This window comes from Giraffa tippelskirchi, chromosome 6 (genome assembly GCF_054371585.1).
Source record: "Giraffa tippelskirchi isolate mGirTip1 chromosome 6, T2T-mGirTip1v1.2.pri, whole genome shotgun sequence".
In the NCBI taxonomy this organism is placed as follows: domain Eukaryota; kingdom Metazoa; phylum Chordata; class Mammalia; order Artiodactyla; family Giraffidae; genus Giraffa; species Giraffa tippelskirchi.
The window spans coordinates 122694243-122714622 of NC_137280.1; the positions used below are offsets into that span (position 1 = coordinate 122694243).

Sequence of the window (20380 nt, forward strand, 5' to 3'; positions counted from 1 at the left end):
CTGAGTAACTAACACTTTCACTTTCAATGTAGGTATTATCATTAGCCTCAGTAGAGAGATGAGGAAGCAGACTCAGAGATGTTAAGCAATTTTTCCTACAGTCACAGAGCTAAGAAGTCATGATGGAGTTATGATATAAAACTGCTTTGCTGTTTATAAAGGCCAAATGCTAAACCATTTCACCATTATGTCCAGCACAGTATATCAAAGTATATTATTACGTGCCAGATAAGTCAGCAATTAAGCATGAGTAGTTCATATGCACATGAGACAAGCATGCATTAGAGCAAAATTACAGGAAATTGTCTCCTAGGCTAGGAATTGTACAAGCATTAAAAGAACAGGAGAATCTCCAGTATTGTGATATAGGAGAGCAGAGTAAAGGAAGAGAATGGCTTTAGCAAATGAACAAAGTGAGTAATGGAGCAATGTGAGCAAACAGATGACTCTAGCTAGAGCAGCAACCATAAGGCAGGTTCTGGGGAGATACATTTTGAAAGATAAACACTGACCAGTCTGTGGGAGCCCTGAATGCCAGATTAACAACTATAAAATATTAAAAAAAAAAATTTATAGCATATTATATATACACTAGATACTCAGTATTTTCTGTCACAAAGCAGTGAAATTTAATTTCAAACAACTCCTCATGGAGTAGGAAACCTGTTTTCTACATGGGCAATATGTACATCCAACTCAGGTTTCCCTGATCAATTAGAATAGGAAGAAAACACATTGGCACACTGTTTTTAACTCTTACTCTCTGATGTGTTTCAGAATTTCAAAATCTTTTTAAAAATTGTATTAAGATATAACTGGCATATCAAAATCTTTATAGCAGCTTATGTAGAGGTCAGGAATACCAAACTCACTGATAAAGGTAAATGATCAAGAAAAGTCTAGTTAAAAAGATGGATCTTAAAAAGAAAGAAAAGTATTCTAAGATACAAGGGCATGAAATCCAGGGAAAAGGCCACCTCGGATGGTGTAGGAGATCCCAGGGTTAGGTCTCAGACTTAGGTAACTACTGAAGAGCCAAGGACAGATTGAGGGCATCCAGACCTACAGGTAGCTAGACAGAGGGTCTGGCTTCCTACATATAATACAGTGTTCAGACTGGGACGTACAATATGCATAACAGAAAGAGGAATATAACAATGTGATTTCATTAATATGCCTAACACCATCACATTGTGATTTAATTTAGTGTATTATGTTTCTCACCACAAAGACTACAGTGGCTTCAAATATTCCATTTTCTCAAACCATCCTTGAGAGGCATGAAGGAACTCATGGTGTGCTACTTATGTGTTGATCTTGTATCTCTGAAAGGTGCAAACAAGTTAGACGAGAACTTGGGGGTCCTAGTAGATATAGCATTTTATTTTAATTGAAACTTTGAAAAGAAAGACTAAAGCTTTAAAATCTAAAAATTTTCATCTGGGATGTTTATTCTGTAGCTAGTCATCAGATGGTTAGAAGTTTGGCATGACTAATTCTTCACAGTCCATTTGCTAAATGACACTATAAAAGCAAGTACCACTGAAAAGGATGTGATGTTTCCAAAGCTTCAACCTCATTGTAGACTGACTGTTTTATATGGGTCCGTGGCTAACCATTTTATGGTGCAAGAGGCTCTAATCACATATATATGTTAAAGACACCTTGAAATGTTCTCACATTGTCAAGGACTAGGAAAACTATATAAAGACCAGCGAGGTTGTCATCCTGGTTCTAACTTAAAGGCCACCCAGAAGGATTAAAATTTTATAATCCTGATTAAAATAAGATTTATTAACCCGAGATGCTTATTCTTATAAAATAGCTTTACCCTCTCTCACCTTGAAATGTTCTCACATTGTTAAGGACTAGGAACACTATATAAAGACCAGCAAGGTTGTCATTCTGGCCCTAACATAAAGGCCACCCAGAAGGATCAGAATTTTATAATCCTGATTAAAGTAAGATTAATCCCTGAGATGTTCTTATAAAATAAAATTTTTTAAATTTTATTCTAATAAAATAGCTTTACCCTCTCTATCCCCAAAATAGAAAATTTATGCTGAAAAGCAACTGGATCTTAGTAGAACAGTTGAGAATGTTTATTAAGTTTAGTAGGGCTGCTTCTAAACTAAAGTTGAACACTGAGAGATCCAAACAATGATGACAGAAAGTTTAAAGAAGGATCCAGAAATTTTCATTTAGATTGAGACACTGTTGGTAGCTGTGTCTTTTAAGGACTTTATCTAATTTTTCAATCTCATTGGCATAAAGTTGTTTCTACTATTCCCTTATTGTTCTTTTACTATCTGTAAGGTCTGTAGAGATTTGACAATACTAAGCTAACTAAGCAGAATTGTTTGAGAAAGAAAAAAGGGGGGAAATTTGAGGTTGCTTGATAGACCATGTGAAACCATAACTTTCCCAAGGAGCATTCCATCGCCACCTCAGCCAAGAAATGCAGATGAGGCAAGTGGGGGGAAAAAAGGAATTTTTTTTATGGTTCTAGTGATGGGCTGTTGGTCGGATTAGCTGCCCATTTGTCTGCAAGCTGCTTTCTCCTCCCATTCCAAGCTCCCTGCCATCACAGTGCAGCTGCTGGCCAGGAAGCCTGAGGAAGGGGCTCCCTCTGGAGCTGATGGCAGTGGCACTTTGGAAAGTGCTGGCAGGGGGTGGGCTATAAAAAACAATTTGGTCTGGGAACAAAAGGCATCAATCTCAGCAGTGTCATCAACCCTTGAATGAGGGGAGAGAACTTTCTGGGTCACTTTGGATGCAGGAATGGAACAGACATCATATTACTTAGTCATCTCCCCTTTCCAATGGACTAAAGAATCTAGTTAATAGGAAAGCTATGCAGAACTGCTCCACAATGATTTTTTTCCTTTAGTCATGTCCTTTCTTCAGTGAGGTGAAAGCTATCTTCCTTACAGTCTTTATCTGAAATTGCCAGAAATCACTGGACTCTACCTTTAGAAGTAAATTTCTCTATTAAAGGCTCTCATAAGCCAGGGGGTTTCTAAGATTTAATTAACTTTTATAAAGCAATTATAGATCTTAAATGAAAGGGACAAAGTTAGTATCAGTTCAGTTGCTCAGTTGTGTCCGACTCTTTGTGACCCCATGGGCTGCAGCACACCAGGCTTACCTGTCCTTCACCAACTCCCAGAGCTTGCTCAAACTCATGTCCATTAAATCAGTGACGCCATCCAACCATCTCGTCCTCTGTTGTCCCTTTCTCCTCCTGTCTTCTATCTTTCCCATCTTCAGGGTCTTTTCCAATGAGTCAGTTCTTCACATCAGGTGGCCAAAGTATTGGAGTTTCAGCTTCAGCATTAGTCCTTCCAAAGGTTAGTATAGTGAATGTTAGCAAAATTAGTATAGTGAATGTTATTAGTAAGCAGACTAACAAAAATAAAGTGAAGTCACTCAGACATGTCCAACTCTTTGCGACCCTGTGGACTGTAGCCTACCAGGTTCCTTCATCCATGGGATTTTCCAGGCAAGAGTACTGGAGTGGGTTGCCATTTCCTTCTCCAGGGGATCTTCCCGACCCAGGGATCAAACCTGGGTCTCACTCATTGTAGGAAGACGCGTTACCATCTGAGCCACCAGGGAAACTTAACAAAAATAAGGAACTCAAGAAAAAGCACTTGAAGTCAAAGTAGCAGCAACCAAGGAAGAACTGAGCCATCTCTGAATGAAAAATCAAAGCGTAATCTAAATACTCTTATATAGAGTTAACTACAAGAGAGAAGTGGCAGTATTTCTGAGATGGGAAAGTACTTCTTGAGCGTAACTGTTCACAGTTCACAGACTTCCCTGGTGGTACAGTGGATAAGAATCTGTCTGCCAATGCAGGGAACGTGGGTTTGATCCTTGGTCCCAGAAGATTCCATATGTCTTGAAGCAGTTAAGCCCGCACCCTACAACTACTGAGCCAGCGTGCTACAACTACTGAAGCCTGTGTGCCTAGAGCCTGTCCTCCATAACAAGAGAAACCACCACAAAGAGAAGCCTTTGCACCACAATGAAGAGGAGCCCCCACCCACTGCATAGAGAAAGCCCAAGCAAAGCAATAAAGACCCAGCACAGCCATAAATAAATAAAGAAAATTATATATGAAAAGTGAAAGTGTTGCACCCTACTCTTTGTGACCCCATGGACTATAGCCCACTAGGCTCCTCTGTCCATGGAATTCTCCAGGCAAGAATACCTGAATGGATAGCCACTCCCTTCTCCAGGGATCTTCCTGACCTAGGGATCAAAACTGGGTCTCCTGTACTGCAAGCAGCTTCCTAACTAGCTGAGCCACCAGGGAAACCCAAAATTATATATATATAAGTAACTGTGACACTTTCAAATCAAGTTGAACTGTGTCACCCTTAAGCTAGGGCAAATAAACTATTGCCCTGGGTTTCCAAACATTAGTTTACTTTTCAAAACACTTCACATAGAAGCTGAGGTAGGCACATCCAGGTTAGACATGTACCATAATTCTCGGCAAAGTTTAAGAAGACTGTGAAGGGGGTGTGTGTGTGTTGGCAGCAGGTTTGGGGTAGGGTAGGAGGAGGCACTTCTACATGCTATCCCAGATCTAAACTGCTATTTAATCTCAAGTCATAAGAGAACTGTATGCTTGCTTGCTTGCTTTTATGGTCTTTTAGAGTCCTAGAGAAAGGAACTAAATGAAGTGGTGTATCTTGATTAATAAGAATATCACAAAATCATTCACGATAAATGCATTAAATCACCATCACTTAGTAACAAATGTGTACACAGGACTTTGGTGTTACCTCACAGGTTATGTCAGAAGGCAGTCTTCTCATTTTTCTTACTCTATGCCTCACTTTCCAGTTCTGATCTATGAAATAATGACCTCAAATGTGTCCAAAATTTAAAAATCCTATGGCTAATACATTGTTTTCCATCTGTATGTATTTCTGATTTTTCCCAAAACATGTCTCAAATTAAGTTTGCTCTATTTTTTTTCTTCCACTTAAAACACAAAACAAATGGCAGGTCTGGGGACTGAAGCTGACTTCCAGTATAGCATTTTTCTGCCATATACAATGCAGCCACTTTTTTGCACAAGAGGAGGCTCTTGTGGGGGAAATAACCTCCTGAAGCTGGAATCTCATTGTAACAAATTATTTGCTTTTTCCTATAGGCTCTTGGCCATTGTCCAAAATATAGCCATCCACTATTTACCTATGTTTTTAAGATTTTTGCTTGTCTTTCCAACATGAATGTTAGAGGTATTTTGAAATACAGTGGACATACCAGTTCCAGGAAGAATATGTCCCAAAACTCATACAAACATCAGGACCGAGAACTTGTAAAGCATCTTGGTTGTACATATACCTTGAAGATAGTCTATTAATAAGGAAGTGTTGCTAACCCTTTTAATGTTGCAACCAGTGAGACACTTATCTTTCTGAACCTTTTTAAAAAATGACAAAAGCAGTAATATGAACATTGTAGAAAAATTTAAATATAGCTAAGCAAAAATAAGAAAAAAACCAGTATATTACCACCATCCAGAGATTATACAGTAACATTTGAGTGGGCATCCTTCTACAACTTAATCCACACATATGCACATATATGTATTTCTTTATCAAAGTGAGACTACTCTGGACATATTGCTTTGCAATATGTTTCTTAACAATCTTTACCTTTGAACACATTTTCATTTTATCTAATACTTAGTCTAGATTCAAATCTTCCAGTTGTCTCAAAAATGTCTTTTGCCACTTGTCTGCCTAAATGAGGGTTCAATCTAGTAACAAGTGTTGATTCTGATTATTCATCTTACATCTCTGTTAATCTAAAAGAGCCCCGTTTCTCCTAACACCAATTTGTTGAAAGACCGGGGAAGCTGTCCTGCAGAACATCCCATCTTGTAAATTTTTGCTTCTTTATGGTATTCTTTAGATGACCAATTTATTTCCTACTACTGTAAGCAGGAAGGTTGACCTAAAGGCTAGATAATTTTAAGGTACACGTTTGGCTAGAACATATCATAAATGATCATTGTATTTCATTTTTGTATCTAATCAAGAGCTATATAGGATCTGAATGTTTCCCTATCAAGAATGTGAAAAACTGACCACTAGATTTTGATGATAATAGATCTTTTCCCCTCAACTTCATTTGTGAATAGTTTTAAAGCACAGAAAAATGAAAAGAATACTAAACTAGGATGCCCACCAACTATACTGAATAATTGTTAATATTTTGCTAACTTTGCTTTATCTTTACATGTATAAAAATAATTCTTGCAGAATCATGTGAAAATAAGTTGCAAATATAAAACAATTTACCCCTAAATATTTTAGAATGCATTCACCTAAAGATAATGACATTCTCTTTTCATGGTCATATAATTTTGACTCTTTGAAATTTGGCAATTATTTCCTAACATCACCTAACATTTCCAAACCTAAACCTCCTTAATTGTCCTATAAAGGTCTTTTATTGATTTTTAAAACCAGTATCTAGCCAAGATCTACTCACTGCTTTTGGTTAAGATGTCTCTTTGGTTGCCCTCATTTCCATCTTCAGTTTTATAATGACATTAGCCTTTAGAAGAGATGAGGCCAGTTTACTTATTTACTCTTAATAAAACTGTTTTACAACTTGGATCTTTTAAAAGTAAATAAAAATTTCTTTAATAACTGAGAATATTTCATTTTTTGGAAACTAGTATCTCATCACAAAGACATAATTGAGAAATATTAAAGACTTTGGTAGAGGGACCAATCATTTCATTTTGCATAGGATTAAGGGGCCTCCCAGGGTGCAGGATTTTCAGTGATACAAACAGAAATGAGTTCTCACTCTACCTTCTGGTCACCCATGGAGGGCACTTACTAACATTGAGGAAACAGTTATATATGACTGGTTAAAACTATAATGGAGTTCTAAACATTTTCATTACAATAAATATAGGTATCCCCTCTTTTTGAAAGTTTGCGTTCTTTCGTAACTCTGTTGTTAAAAAAGTCCTACATACATCTGTTTTCACTAATCAAAATAAATCCAAAGAGGATTTTTGCTTTTATGAAAAAAGGCCAAAAGGGAAAACAGAACTCAGTATTCGTTTTGCAGTGAGCCAGTTCAGAAGCTCCCTTATGATTATACAGTGGAAGTGAGAAATAGATTTAAGGGACTAGATCTGATAGAGTGCTTGATGAACTATGGATGGAAATTCGTGACATTGTACAGGAGACAGGAATCAAGATCATCCCCAGGAAAAAGAAATGCAAAAAAGCAAAATGGCTGTCAGAGGAGGCCTTACAAATAGCTATGAAAAGAAGAGAAGCAAAAAGGAAAGGAGAAAAGGAAAGATATACCCATTCGAATGCAGAGTTCCAAAGAATATCAAGGAGAGATAAGAAAGCCTTCCTCAGGGATCAGTGCAAAGAAATAGAGGAAAACAATAGAATGGGAAAGATTAGAGGTCTCTTCATGAAAATTAGAGATATCAAGGGAACATTTCATGCAAAGATGGGCTCAATAAAGGACAGAAATGGTAAGGACCTAACAGAAGCAGAAGCTATTAAGAAGAGGTGGCAAGAATACACAGAAGAACTATAAAAAAAGATCTTCACGACCCAGATAATCACGATGGTGTGATCACTCACTCTCACCTAGAGCCAGACATCTTGGAATGTGAAGTCAAGTGGGCCTTAGGAAGCATCACTACAAACAAAGCTAGTGGAGGTGATGGAATTCCAGTTGAGCTATTTCAAATCCTCAAAGACGATGCTGTGAAAGTGCTGCACTCAATCTGTCAGCAAATCTGGAAAACTCAGCAGTGGCCACAGGACTGGAAAAGGTGAGTTTTCATTCCAGTCCCAAAGAAAGGCAATGCCAAAGAATGCTCAAATTACCGCACAATTGCACTCATCTCACATGCTAGTAAAGTAATGCTCAAAATTCTCCAAGCCAGGCTTCAGCAATACGTGAACCGTAAACTTCCAGATGTTCAAGCTGGTTTTAGAAAAGGCAGAGGAACCAGAGATCAAATTGCCAACATCCACTGGATCATCAAAAAAGCAAGAGAGTTCCAGAAAAACATCTATTTCTGCTTTATTGACTATGCCAAAGCCTTTGACTGTGTGGATCACAATAAACTGTGGGAAATTCTGAAAGAGATGGGAATACCAGACCCCCTGACCTGCCTCTTGAGAAACCTGTATGCAAGTCAGGAAGTAACAGAACCGGACAGGAAACAACAGACTGGTTCCAAACAGGGAAAGGAGTATGTCAAGGCTGTATATTGTCACCCTGCTTATTTAACTTATATGCAGAGTACATCATGAGAAATGCTGGACTGGATGAAGCACAAGCTGGAATCAAGATTGCCGGGAGAAATATCAATAACCTCAGATATGCAGATGACATCACCCTTATGGCAGAAAGTGAGGAAGAAATAAAGAGCCTCTTGAGAAAGTGAAAGAGGAGAGTGAAAAGTTTGGCTTAAAGCTTAACATTCAGAAAACTAAGATCATGGCATCTGGTCCCATCACTTCATGGGAAATAGATGGGGAAACAGTGGAAACAGTGTCAGACTTTATTTTTTTCGGCTCCAAAATCACTGCAGATGGTGATTGCAGCCATGAAATTAAAAGACGCTTACTCCTTGGAAGGAAAGTTATGATCAACCTAGACAGCATATTAAAAAGCAGAAACATTACTTTGTCAACAAAGGTCCGTCTAGTCAAGGCTATGGTTTTTCCAGTAGTCATATATGAATGTGAGAGTTGGAGTATAAAGAAAGCTGAGCGCTGAAGAATTGATGCTTTTGAATTGTGGTGTTGGAGAAGTCTCTTGAGAGTCACTTGGAGTGCAAGGAGATCTAGCCAGTCCATCCTAAAGGAGATCAGTCCTGAGTGTTCATTGGAGGGACTGATGCTGAAGCTGAAACTCCAATACTTTGGCCACCTGATGTGAAGAGCTGACTCATTTGAAAAGATCCTGATGCTGGGAAAGATTGAAGGCAGGAGGAGAAGGGGACGACAGAGGATGGGATGGCTGGATGGCATCACCGACTCGATGGACATGGGTTTGGGTAGACTCCGGCAGTTGGTGATGGACAGGGAAGCCTGGAGTGCTGCATACAGTCGCAAAGAGTTGGACACGACTCAGCGACTGAACTGAACTGAATTCAGAAGCAGTGCGCACACTGAGCAACAAGAGTAGCACCACCAAGCTCCTTCCTAAGGAACTACACTCAGCATCCCAGCATCAAGCCAGCATAGCTTTGAACTGTTAGTGAGCATCTGGGCTTGAGATCTCAATTTACTTTGTGCTTCTGTTAGCACAAAGACTAACTAAAGTAACTGAGGCTTCACTTTACATTCTTTTTGCTTATGAGAGGTTTCATAGGAACACTCTACTATTGGATAGCAGAAAGTGAAAGTTGCTCAGTTGTGTCTGACTCTGCGACCCCATGGACTATACAGTCTATGGAATTCTCCAGGCCAGAATACTGGAGTGGGTAGCTTTTCCCTTCTCCAGGGGATCTTCCCAACCCAGGGATCGAACCCAGGCCTCCCGCATTGCTGGCGGATTCTTCACCAGCTGAGCCACCAGGGAGGCCCACAAATACTGGAGTGGGTAGCCTATCCGTTCTCCAGTGGATCTTCCAGACCCAGGAATAAAACTTGGGTCTCCTGCACTGCAGGTGGATTCTTTACACACTGAGCTATCAGGGAAGCCCATAGGATAGCAAAAGAAAACTGTAATTATTTATATACTTAACATTCTTTAAACTAAGCTGTCTGAACTATGCATTAATTATGCAGGAAGATACAGAATATAGGCTAGGGAAAATATAACTAAAATGCCACATCTTCTCAAAATTAAAAAATAATAAGCAATATCTTACATCAGCCTTCTATTACTTAATGCTATATCACTGTTATATCCTAAACTGACAGCCCTTGCAACACAATGACCTCCATGAAGACAGCATAAGGGCAAGGGAGAGCCAGGTGGGCATTGGATGATTTTGAGACTCACAGAGGAAAAATAACTGAACATGGGAAAGGATGCCCTAAGAGACCACAAACCACCATCATATGCATTCTTTGGGCAAACTTGCCAGAAGGAGCACAAGTACCCAGTCACCTTCTCAGAGTTTTCCAAAAAGTGCTCAGAGAGATGGAAGACCATGTCAGTTGAAAAAGAAAATTTTGAAGGCATAGTAAAGGTAGACAAGGCCTTTGTAACAGAGAAATGAAAACCTACATTCCTTGTAAAGGAGAAACAAAAAAGAAGCTCAAGGATCCCAATGCATACAAGAGGCTGCCTTCAGTTTTTCTCCTGTTCTTCTTCCAAATCAAAAGAGAATATCCCAGCATACCCATTGGCAATGTTGCAAAGAAACTGGGAGAAATGTGGAACAGCATTCCAGCAGATGACAAGCAGCTTTATGAAAAGAAGGCTGCTAAGATGAAGAAAAAATATGGAGCAAAAAAGATAGTCATCAGGGCTGAAAAGAAGGAAGAGGAAGAGAAGGAAGTTGAAGATGATAATAAGAAGTAAGTTGATTCTAGTTTCCTGCTTGTCTAAAAGCATTTAACCTCCCTGTGCACAACTCACTCTTTCTAAAGAAAAAAGAACTGTAAAGCTGTACAAGACTTGTTTTTAAACTGTATAGTGCCTTTTTCTATATAGTTAACATACTACCAAATGTGTCTTTAGCTAGTCCTGCCCTGGTGGTATTTTCAACAGATACTAATTTTGCATCATGTATTATGCGAGTTGTATTAATAAATTGGCAAAGAAATGTAAAGTAGGTTCTTGTTGGTGCACAGCAAATATCAGTTTTATATAGGGATGGTAGTTTTACCATCTTCAGTTGTCTCTGATGCATCCTATATGAATTATTGTTCTCTTAACTGAACACTACTTTGTAACTGCAAAAATAAAAAGTTGCAATTGTTTTGTTGACATTCTAAGTGCTTCTCATATTAATACCATTTTCATATTAGAAAAAAATAATACCCCAAACTAATGTTTTATCTTAGATAATGTTATCTGCTGCACAAAATAGATATTATTTTAAAATTTATTTTTAAGAAATAATTTCACATGTAGTTACATAAAACCTTAGGAGTTACTTTTTTCTTAAGTAGAAGCATGCCTTTTATAGTAAGACAGCTCATGATTTGTTCTTTGAGGGTTTTATTTTAATAAGATTCTTCTGCAACTGGATGATGACACAGTTTAGGTTTGTTGGGATTATTTTTCAGCAGCCAATCAGCTAGCCAAATCTATGGAAAAGAAAAAAAAACTTTATGTTAATTAATGTTCACATACGTCTTTCAATATATACTCTATCAATTTAAAACAGTTTCCAAAATCACTTTAAGAATAATAATAAAATGACCACTAAAAATTGAAACAATAAATATTACATTAGACAATATTGTCAAGCATAGATCCAAATTGGAAAGGAAGGTAAAACTATGTTCACAGATAACATGATCCTCATATATACAGGTATAATATTCCTCCATCAGTTTATTGTACTTTGGAGATACAGCTTTTTTTTTTTTTCTTTACAAATTGAAGGTTTTTGAGCTCTCTGCATTGAGCAAGATTATCAGCACCATTTTTCCAAGAGCAATTGCTCACTTTGTGTCTCCATGTCTCTGTGTCTGCTAATTCTCATAATATTTCAAACATTTTCATTATTATTAGATTCGCTATAGTGGTCTAGGGCTTCCCAAGTGGAGTGGTGGTAAAGAACCCACCTGCCAATGCAGGAGACATAAGAGACGTGGGTTCCATCCCTGGGTCAGGAAGATGCCCCGGAGGAGGAAATGGCAACCCACTCCAGTATTCTTGCCTGGAGAATCACATGGGCAAGAGGACAAAGGAGCCTGGCGGGCTACAGTCCATAGAGTCGCAGAGTCGGACACGACAGAAGCGACTTAACACACACATAGTGGTCTATGATAAGTGATCTTACTGCAAAAAAATCATGACTCACTGAAGGCTAAAATGATGGTTAACATTTTTTTAGATTAAGTTATACACATCTGTGTTTTTTTAAGATATAATATTATTACACACTTAATAGACTACAGAATAGTGTAACCCTTTTATATATGCATGGGGAAACCAAAAAACTTGTATGACTTGCTTTACTGCAATACTTGCTTAACTGTCGTGGTCTGGAACCTAACTCGCAACATCTCCGTGGTATGCCTGTATAAAAAATTCCAAAGAATCTAAGAAAGCTACTAGAGCCAATAAATGAATATGGAAAAGTTGCAGGTTACAAGATCAATACAGAAAATCAGTTGTGTTTCTACATATCAACAATGAATGATTCAGAAAGGAAATTAAGAAATCACTTTCATTTATAATAGCCTTGAAAAAATATCTAGGATAAATTAACCAACCTGTGTCCTGAAAATCATAAAACATTGCTGAAAGAAACTGAAAGATCTAAATAAATGAAAAGACATCTCATGTTCATTGATAAAAAGATTTAATAATGTTAAGATGCTAAGATGTCAATGCTCTTCAAAGTGATCTACAGATTCAACACAATTCCCATCAAATTTCCAACTGCTGTTTTTGCAGAAATGGAAAAGTCAATCCTTAAATTCATATAGAATTTCAAGGAGCTCCAAATAGCCAAAAAAGTCATGAAAGAAAACTAAGTTGGGGAATTTTCCAATTTTGTTCTTCCCAATTTCAAAATCTTCTTTTTTTTTCTTCAAAATCTTCTATAAAGGTACAGTGATCAAGACAATGAGGTATACAGATATACATATAGATCAATGGAATAGAATTGAGAGTCAGAAATAAACCCATATATATGACCAACAGATTTTTGACAATGGTACCAAGCCCATTCAATGGAGAAGATACAGTGTCCTCAACAGATGGTACTTAGAAACTGGATTTCCACATGCAAAAAATGAAGCTGACCCCTATCTCACTTAATATAAAAAATAAATTCAAAGTTTATCAATAACATAAATATAAGAGTTAAACTCATTAAAACCTTAGAAGAAAATAAAGGAGTAAATCTTTATAATGTTGAATTTGGCAATAGATTCTTAGCTATGACAACATAAGCATAAGTAACAACAACAAAAAATAGGTAAATTAGACTTTATCAAATATTCAAAACTTTCATGTATCAAAGGACATCATCAACAAAGTGAAAGGACATGGGGCTTCCCTAGTGGCTCAAAGGTGAAGAATCTGCCTGCCAATGCAGGAGACATGGGTTTGATCCCTGATCTGGGAGGATGCCACATGCTGTGAAACAACTAAGCCTGTGTGCCACAACTACTGAGCCTATGCTCCAGAGCCTGGGAACTGCAACTACTAAGGCCACGTGCCACAGCTACTGAAGCCCGAGCACCCTAGCGCATGGTGCTCCCTACAAGATAAGCCACCGTAATGAGAAGCCCTTGTACTGCAACTAGAGAGTAGCCCCCTCATGCTGCAACTAGAAAAAAGCCCACACAGCAAAGAAGATCCAGCACAGCCAAAAATAAGTTAATAAATAAAATTATTATTTTTTAAAGTGAAAGGACAACCTATAGAAAGGGAACATATATTTGCAAATCATATAAAGATTTAAAATCTATAACATAAAAGAACTCCTACAACTCAACAAAAACAATTAAAAATAGGCAAAGAACATGAACACGAACAGACATTTCTCTGAAGAAAATATATAAATGGCCAATAAACACTAGAAAAGAGGATCAACATCATTTGTCATTAGAGAAATGCAAACCAAAGCCACAATGATAGGCCATTTCACATCTAATAAGATGGTTACAATTATTAAAAAAAAAAAAATGGAAAAGAACAAGTGTTGGCCAGGATATGGAGAAACTGGAACACTCATACATTGCTAGTGGGAATGTAAACAGGTGCAGCTGCTGTGAAAAATAACGTCAGTTCAGTTCAGTTCAGTCGCTCAGTCGTGTCCGACTCTTTGCGACCCCATGAATTGCAGCACGCCAGGCCTCTCTGTCCATCACCAACTCCCGGAGTCTACCCAAACCCATGTCCATCGAGTCGGTGATGCCATCCAACCATCTCATCCTCTGTCGTCCCCTTCTCCTCCCGCCCTCAATCCTACCCAGCATCAGGGTCTTTTCCAATGAGTCAACCCTTCGCATGAGGTGCCCAAAGTATTGGAGTTTCAGCTTCAACATCAGACCTTCCAATGAACACCCAGGATTGATCTCTTTTAGGATGGATTGATTGGATCTCCTTGCAGTCCAAGGGACTCTCAAGAGTCTTCTCCAACACCATGGTTCAAAAGCATCAATTCTGTGGCGCTCAGCTTTCTTCACCGTCCAACTCTCACATCCATACATGACCACTGGAAAAACCATAGCCTTGACTAGACAGACCTTTGTTGGCAAAGTAATGTCTCTGCTTTTAAATATGCTATCTAGGTTGGCCATAACCTTCCTTCCAAGGAGTAAGCGTCTTTTAATTTCATGGCTGCAATCACCATCAGCAGTGATTCTGGAGCCGAAAAAAATAAAGTCTGACACTGTTTCCACTGTTTCCCCATCTATTTCCCATGAAGTGATGGGACCAGATGCCATGATCTTAGTTTTCTGAACGTTGAGCTTTAAGCCAACTTTTTCACTCTCCTCCTTCACCTTCATCAAGAGGCTCTTCAGTTCTTCTTCACTTTCTGCCATAAGGGTGGTGTCATCTGCATATCTGAGGTTATTGATATTTCTCCCAGCAATCTTGATTCCAGCTTGTGTTTCTTCCAGCCCAGCGTTTCTCATGATGTACTCTGCATATAAGTTAAATAAGCAGGGTGACAATATACAGCCTTGATGTACTCCTTTTCCTATTTGGAACCAGTCTGTTGTTCCATGTCCAGTTCTAACTGTTGCTTCCTGACCTGCATACAGGTTTCTCAAGAGACAGGTCAGATGGTCTGGTATTCCCATCTCTTTCAGAATTTTCCACAGTTTATTGTGATCCACACAGTCAAAGGCTTTGACGTAGTCAATAAAGCAGAAATAGATGTTTTTCTGGAACTCTCTTGCTTTTTCGATGATCCAGTGGATATTGGCAATTTGATCTCTGGTTCCTCTGCCTTTTCTAAAACCAGCTTGAACATCTGGAAGTTCACGGTTCACGTATTGCTGAAGCCTGGCTTGGAGAATTTTGAGCATTACTTTACTAGCATGTGAGATGAGTGCAATTGTGCGGTTTGAGCATTCTTTGGCATTGCCTTTCTTTGGGATTGGAACGAAGACTGACGTCTTCCAGTCCTGTGGACACTGCTGAGTTTTCCAAATTTGCTGGCAAATAACTTAGTGGTTACTGAATAAGCTAAACTCAGAATGATCATATGACCCAGAAAATTCACTCTTAAGTACATACTTCAAAGAAATGAAAACAGGTACTCAAACAGATACTTATACACCAGTGTTCACTGCAACATTATGTACAATAGCCAGAAGGGAGAAACGATCTAAGTATCCATCAACAGATGAATGGATAAATATATATATATATATATATATATATAAAATCAAATATTATTCAACTATAAAGGGGATGAAATTCTGGTACATGCTACTACATGAATGAACTTTGAAAGCATTATGCCAAGTGACATAAGTCAGACACAAAAAACCCCAATATTATATAACTCTTATATGTAACATGTGAAATATCTAGAATAGACAAATTCATGGAGACAGAAAACAGACTAGAGGTTACTAAAGGATGGCAGAAGGAGATAATGGGGAGTTATCGCTTAACGGTTACAGCGTTTCTGTTTAGGATGATGAAAAAGTTTTGGAAATAGGTAGTCATGATGGCTATACAACACTGTGAGTATAATTAATCCCACTGAATTGTACACTTGAAAATGGTTAAAATGACAAAGTTTATCTTATATTTACCACCAAAAAAACAAAAAAATTGTTAAGTATATACAAACGTACTGAAAATAATGTTAAAAACAATTGCTTATTGTGGTACTGTTATCAGAACATACAGATCAACATAGTAGAATACATGCTCACATATAGAATTTTATATGTGATAAATGTGGCCTCATAAATCAATGTACAAGAACAATTGGTCAGAAAAAAAATCAATTTAGATCTTCATTTTGTGGTATATATAAAAGTAAAGTTAAAAATGAAAAAGACTATTAATAGAAGAAAACGAAAGTGAATGTTTAGCAAAACCTTCAATGGAATAGAACTTTCTAAACTTAGATGATAAAGTAAAACTCACAATAAGAAAAAAAATTAAGGTTTGACTTATTGAATATTATTTAAAAGGCAAAATTAGAAATTAAACAAAAAGAGAAATATTTTTGCAGCTAATACAACAAAGCTTGATATAACAATACATAAAGAATTCTTACACCTATCCTTCTCAAACTATTCCAAAAAACTGAAGAGGAAAAAAAATGTTTCCAAGTCCATTTGATGAGGCCAAGATTACCCTGACACCAAAACTAGACAAAAACAACACCAGAAAAGAAAATTATAGGTCAGTATCACTGATAAGCATAGCAGCAAAAATACTCAAAGAAAACTGAATTCTATACATTAAAAGAATCGTACACTATGATCAAGTGGGATTTATTCCAGGGCTGCAAGGATGGTTCAATTTTTGCAAATCAATGTAATACATCACATTCTGAAGAATAAAAATCATACAATCAACTTAACAGATGAACAAAAAGCTTTTGACAAAATGCAACATCCATCTACAATAAAAATTCTCAGCAAAGTGAGTATAGAGGGATGATACCTCAACATAATAAAGATCATATATGACTAGCCCACAGTAACATCATACAAGAATACTCACTTTTGTCACTTTTCTTCAGCATAGTGTTAAAAGCCCTAGCCACAGCAACCAGAAAAAAAAAATTAATTAAAAAATAAAAGAAATCCAAACAGGAAAGGAAGAAGTATAACTGTCACAATTTGAAGATGACATGATATTATACAGAGAAAACCTTAAAGACATCACCAAAAAACTGTTAGAACTAATAAACTCAGTGAAGTTTCACAGTACAAATACAGAAATGTGTTGTTTCTAGACACTACCAACAAAAAGAGAAATTAAGAAACCAATCACATTTACAATTGCATTAAAAAATACCTAAAAATACATCTAACTAAGGAGGTAAAAGACCTGTACTAAGAAAGCTGTTATTACACTGATGAAACTGTAAACACAAACAAATGGAAAAATGTTACATTAATGAATTAGAAGAATTACTATTGTTAAAATAACCATACTAACCACAACAAAATTTAACGCAATCCCTATCAAAATACCCACGGCATTTTCCACAGAACTAGAACAAATAATTCCAAAACTTGTATGGAAACACAAAAGACATTCAATAGCCAAAATGATCTTGAGAAACAAGAACAAAGCTAGAGGTATCACATGCCCTGATTTTAAACTATACTACAGAGCTATAATAACCAAAGAAGTATGATACTGGCATAAAAACAGACACACAGATCAACAGAAAAGAATAGAGAACCAGAAATGAAACCACACTTATATGGTCAATTAACTTATGCCAAAGAAGACAAGAAATACAGTGGGGAAAAGACAATCTCTTCAATAAATGGTTTTAGGAAAACTGAATAGCCACATGCAAAAGAATTAATCTGAACTACTCTCTCACACAATATACAAAAATAAGTGAAAGATGGATAAAGACTTAACTGCAGAAAGGAAACCATAAAATTCCTAGAAGAAAACACATGCAGTATGCAACTTTGAAATCAGTCTTAGTAATATATTTTTAAAAATATTAATTGAAATATAGTTGATTCACAATATTGTATTATTAGCAATATATTTTTGGATATATTTTTCCTCAGGCAAGGGAAGCAAAAGCAAAAAAATCCAAATGGGACCACATAAAACAAAAAGCTTTTGCACAGCAAAGGAAACTATCAATGAAATGAAAAGACAGCCTACTGAATGGGAGAAGGTATTTGCAAATAATATATCTGATAAGAAATTAATATTCAATATATACAAAGAACTCATACACCTCAACATCATAAAAACAAAAACTGAATTTAAAAATGGGCAGAGAACCTGAATAGATATTTTTCCAAAGAAGACAAACAGATGGCCAACAGACACAACATCACTAACCATCAGGGAAATGCAAATCAAAACCGCAATGAGTTATCACCTCACATCAATCAGAATGGCTATCATCAAAAAGAACACAAATAGGACTTGCCTGGTGGTCCAGTGGTTAAGAATTCACCTGCTATCAGGGATTCATACATAGCACCGCAGCTCCCTTGCTGAGATCTATTGAAAACCAGCCCTCGACACAAGGATTTGAAAAAAATTAATAAAAAAGATTTTTTTAAAAAATGAGAAAAACAAAACAGAAAAAAATGAAAGGGAAAAAAAAAAAGAAAACAAACAAAAAAATGGAGAAAAAAAAGAATTCACCTGCCAATGCAGGGGACATCCATTCAATCCCTGGTCTAGGAAGATTCCACATGTCCTGTAGCAACTGAATCCATGAGTCACAACTACTGAACCCATTTTCTAGGGCCCACATGCTGCAAATACTAGGCCCTGAGCTACTGAGCTCCCTAGAGTCCATGCTCTACAACAAAAAAGCCATGCCATGAGAAGCCTGTCCACTGCAATGAAGAGTAGCCCCCATTCACTGCAACTAGAGAAAGCCCACAAACAGCAATGAAGACCAAAAAAATTACTAAATTAATTTTTTAAAAAACACAAATAACAAATGTTGGCAAAGATGTGAAAAAAGAGAACCCTTGTGCACTGCTGGTTGTAATTTAAGTTGATATAGCCAGCAAAGAAAGTAATAGGCTCCTCAAAAAAATTAAAATCAGGAGAAGGAAATGGTAACCCACTTCAGTATTCTTGCCTGGAAAAGTCCATGGACAGAGAAACCTGGCGGGCTGCAGTCCATGGGGTCACGAAGAGTCGAACACGACTGAGCGACTTCACTTTCACTTTTCCCTTTCATGCACTGGAGAAGGAAATGGCAACCCACTCCAGTATTCTTGCCTGGAGAATTCCAGGGATGGGGGAGCCTGGTGGGCTGCCATCTATGTGGTTGCACAGAGTCGGACATGACTGAAGCAACTTAGTAGCAGCAGCAGCACACAAATCTACAACTGGCTGAACCCAGGATGCAGAAATCACAGATACAGAGGAACTGAGGATACAAGGGCCTACTATAAATTATATGCCAGATTTTTTTTAAAGTATTTATTTATTTTGGCTGCACTGGGTCTTAGTTGTTGCACATGGGAACTCTTGGTATGCCAGACTTTTGACTGTGCAAAGGGTCAGTGCCCCTAAGCCCTACTCTTACTCAAGGGTCAACTGTAATCAAATGTCATACAAAAGGAAGTATCTAAAATGTATATAAAATTGCTTTTTTAAATGACCCTCTATATATTTCAAAGACTATTTTAATTATAAAAGCTATAGACAGTATTCTTAAGTATGAATAAAAAGATTTCTTACAAAAGGATCTGCTGGTTTTTGCTTACAAAGTTCTGTGAGTCCTTTAAGCAGAGTTGGCGTTACATACAAATTTAAATAGTCCTTAGCAGCTTGTCCAACTGGAATGGGCTCAACAATCACTGCAAATACAAATGTATTTCCATTAAAGCTAACATAAATGATGAAATATTATACAGTCATTAAAAAGGACACATTCAAAGACATTTTAATGACATGAGAAATACTTAGTTTTTCTTTTTTAAAAAAAGGAAACAGAAATAGATGCATAGCAAATAGTTTGTTCAAAAACACACAATCACATACACAAAAATAAGACTCATACAAATAGCAAAAAATACATCAATATATTGATAGTGCTCACACATAAGATTCTGATTCGGTTTTCAATAATCTCCTTTTTTGCATTTACATTTCCATTTTTTAACAGTAAATACATAATGGACAATGTTATGAAAAGCTGAAAGAATACATATAATCTAGATTAATTTATCACAAAAATTAACTCCTGTCAACAAAATGGAGGCAGTTTGCACAGTGGTACAGATACAAGAGTAAATAATACATGCTTCTTGCTCTCTTATGAACTATTGAACATACACATAAAAGCTATTTTTATAATAGTATATATTAATATTGCTGCTTATTTTTCAGGTGTTAAAATAAATTATCTAAGATTTAAGGAAATTTTAGTCTTTTCAGCTTTGTTTGAACACTATAGGTGACCCAGACTTGCAATACAACAAAAAACATATTTCTACCAGAAACAAAAAGGGTCCAAAGTATCTCTATATCCTTGCCATTGATTATAACTATTCTAGTGGGTAAGCAA

General features: G+C 37.0%; 1 protein-coding gene and 1 pseudogene across 4 annotated transcripts in view; one reads left to right on the plus strand and one right to left on the minus strand.

Moving 5' to 3' along the window:
- Positions 1–1280: 1280 nt before the first annotated feature.
- On the plus strand, positions 1281–10557 carry LOC145510907 (high mobility group protein B1 pseudogene; annotated as a pseudogene).
- A 625-nt stretch (positions 10558–11182) lies between these two features.
- Positions 11183–20380, minus strand: part of NME5 (NME/NM23 family member 5) — a 30803-nt gene continuing 21605 nt past the window's right edge. For 2 of the 4 annotated variants that reach the window (XM_081500776.1, XM_081500775.1), the window contains 2 exons: positions 19578–19670; positions 11183–11288 (listed from right to left, as the gene is read on the minus strand). In XM_081500776.1, the coding sequence (XP_081356902.1) occupies positions 11275–11288; positions 19578–19670 (107 nt within the window). In that variant the 3' untranslated portion in view covers positions 11183–11274. Of the gene's footprint in view, positions 11289–19551; positions 19671–20380 lie in introns of all 4 variants that reach the window. The other 2 variants (XM_081500774.1, XM_081500772.1) reach the window with 1 other exon arrangement.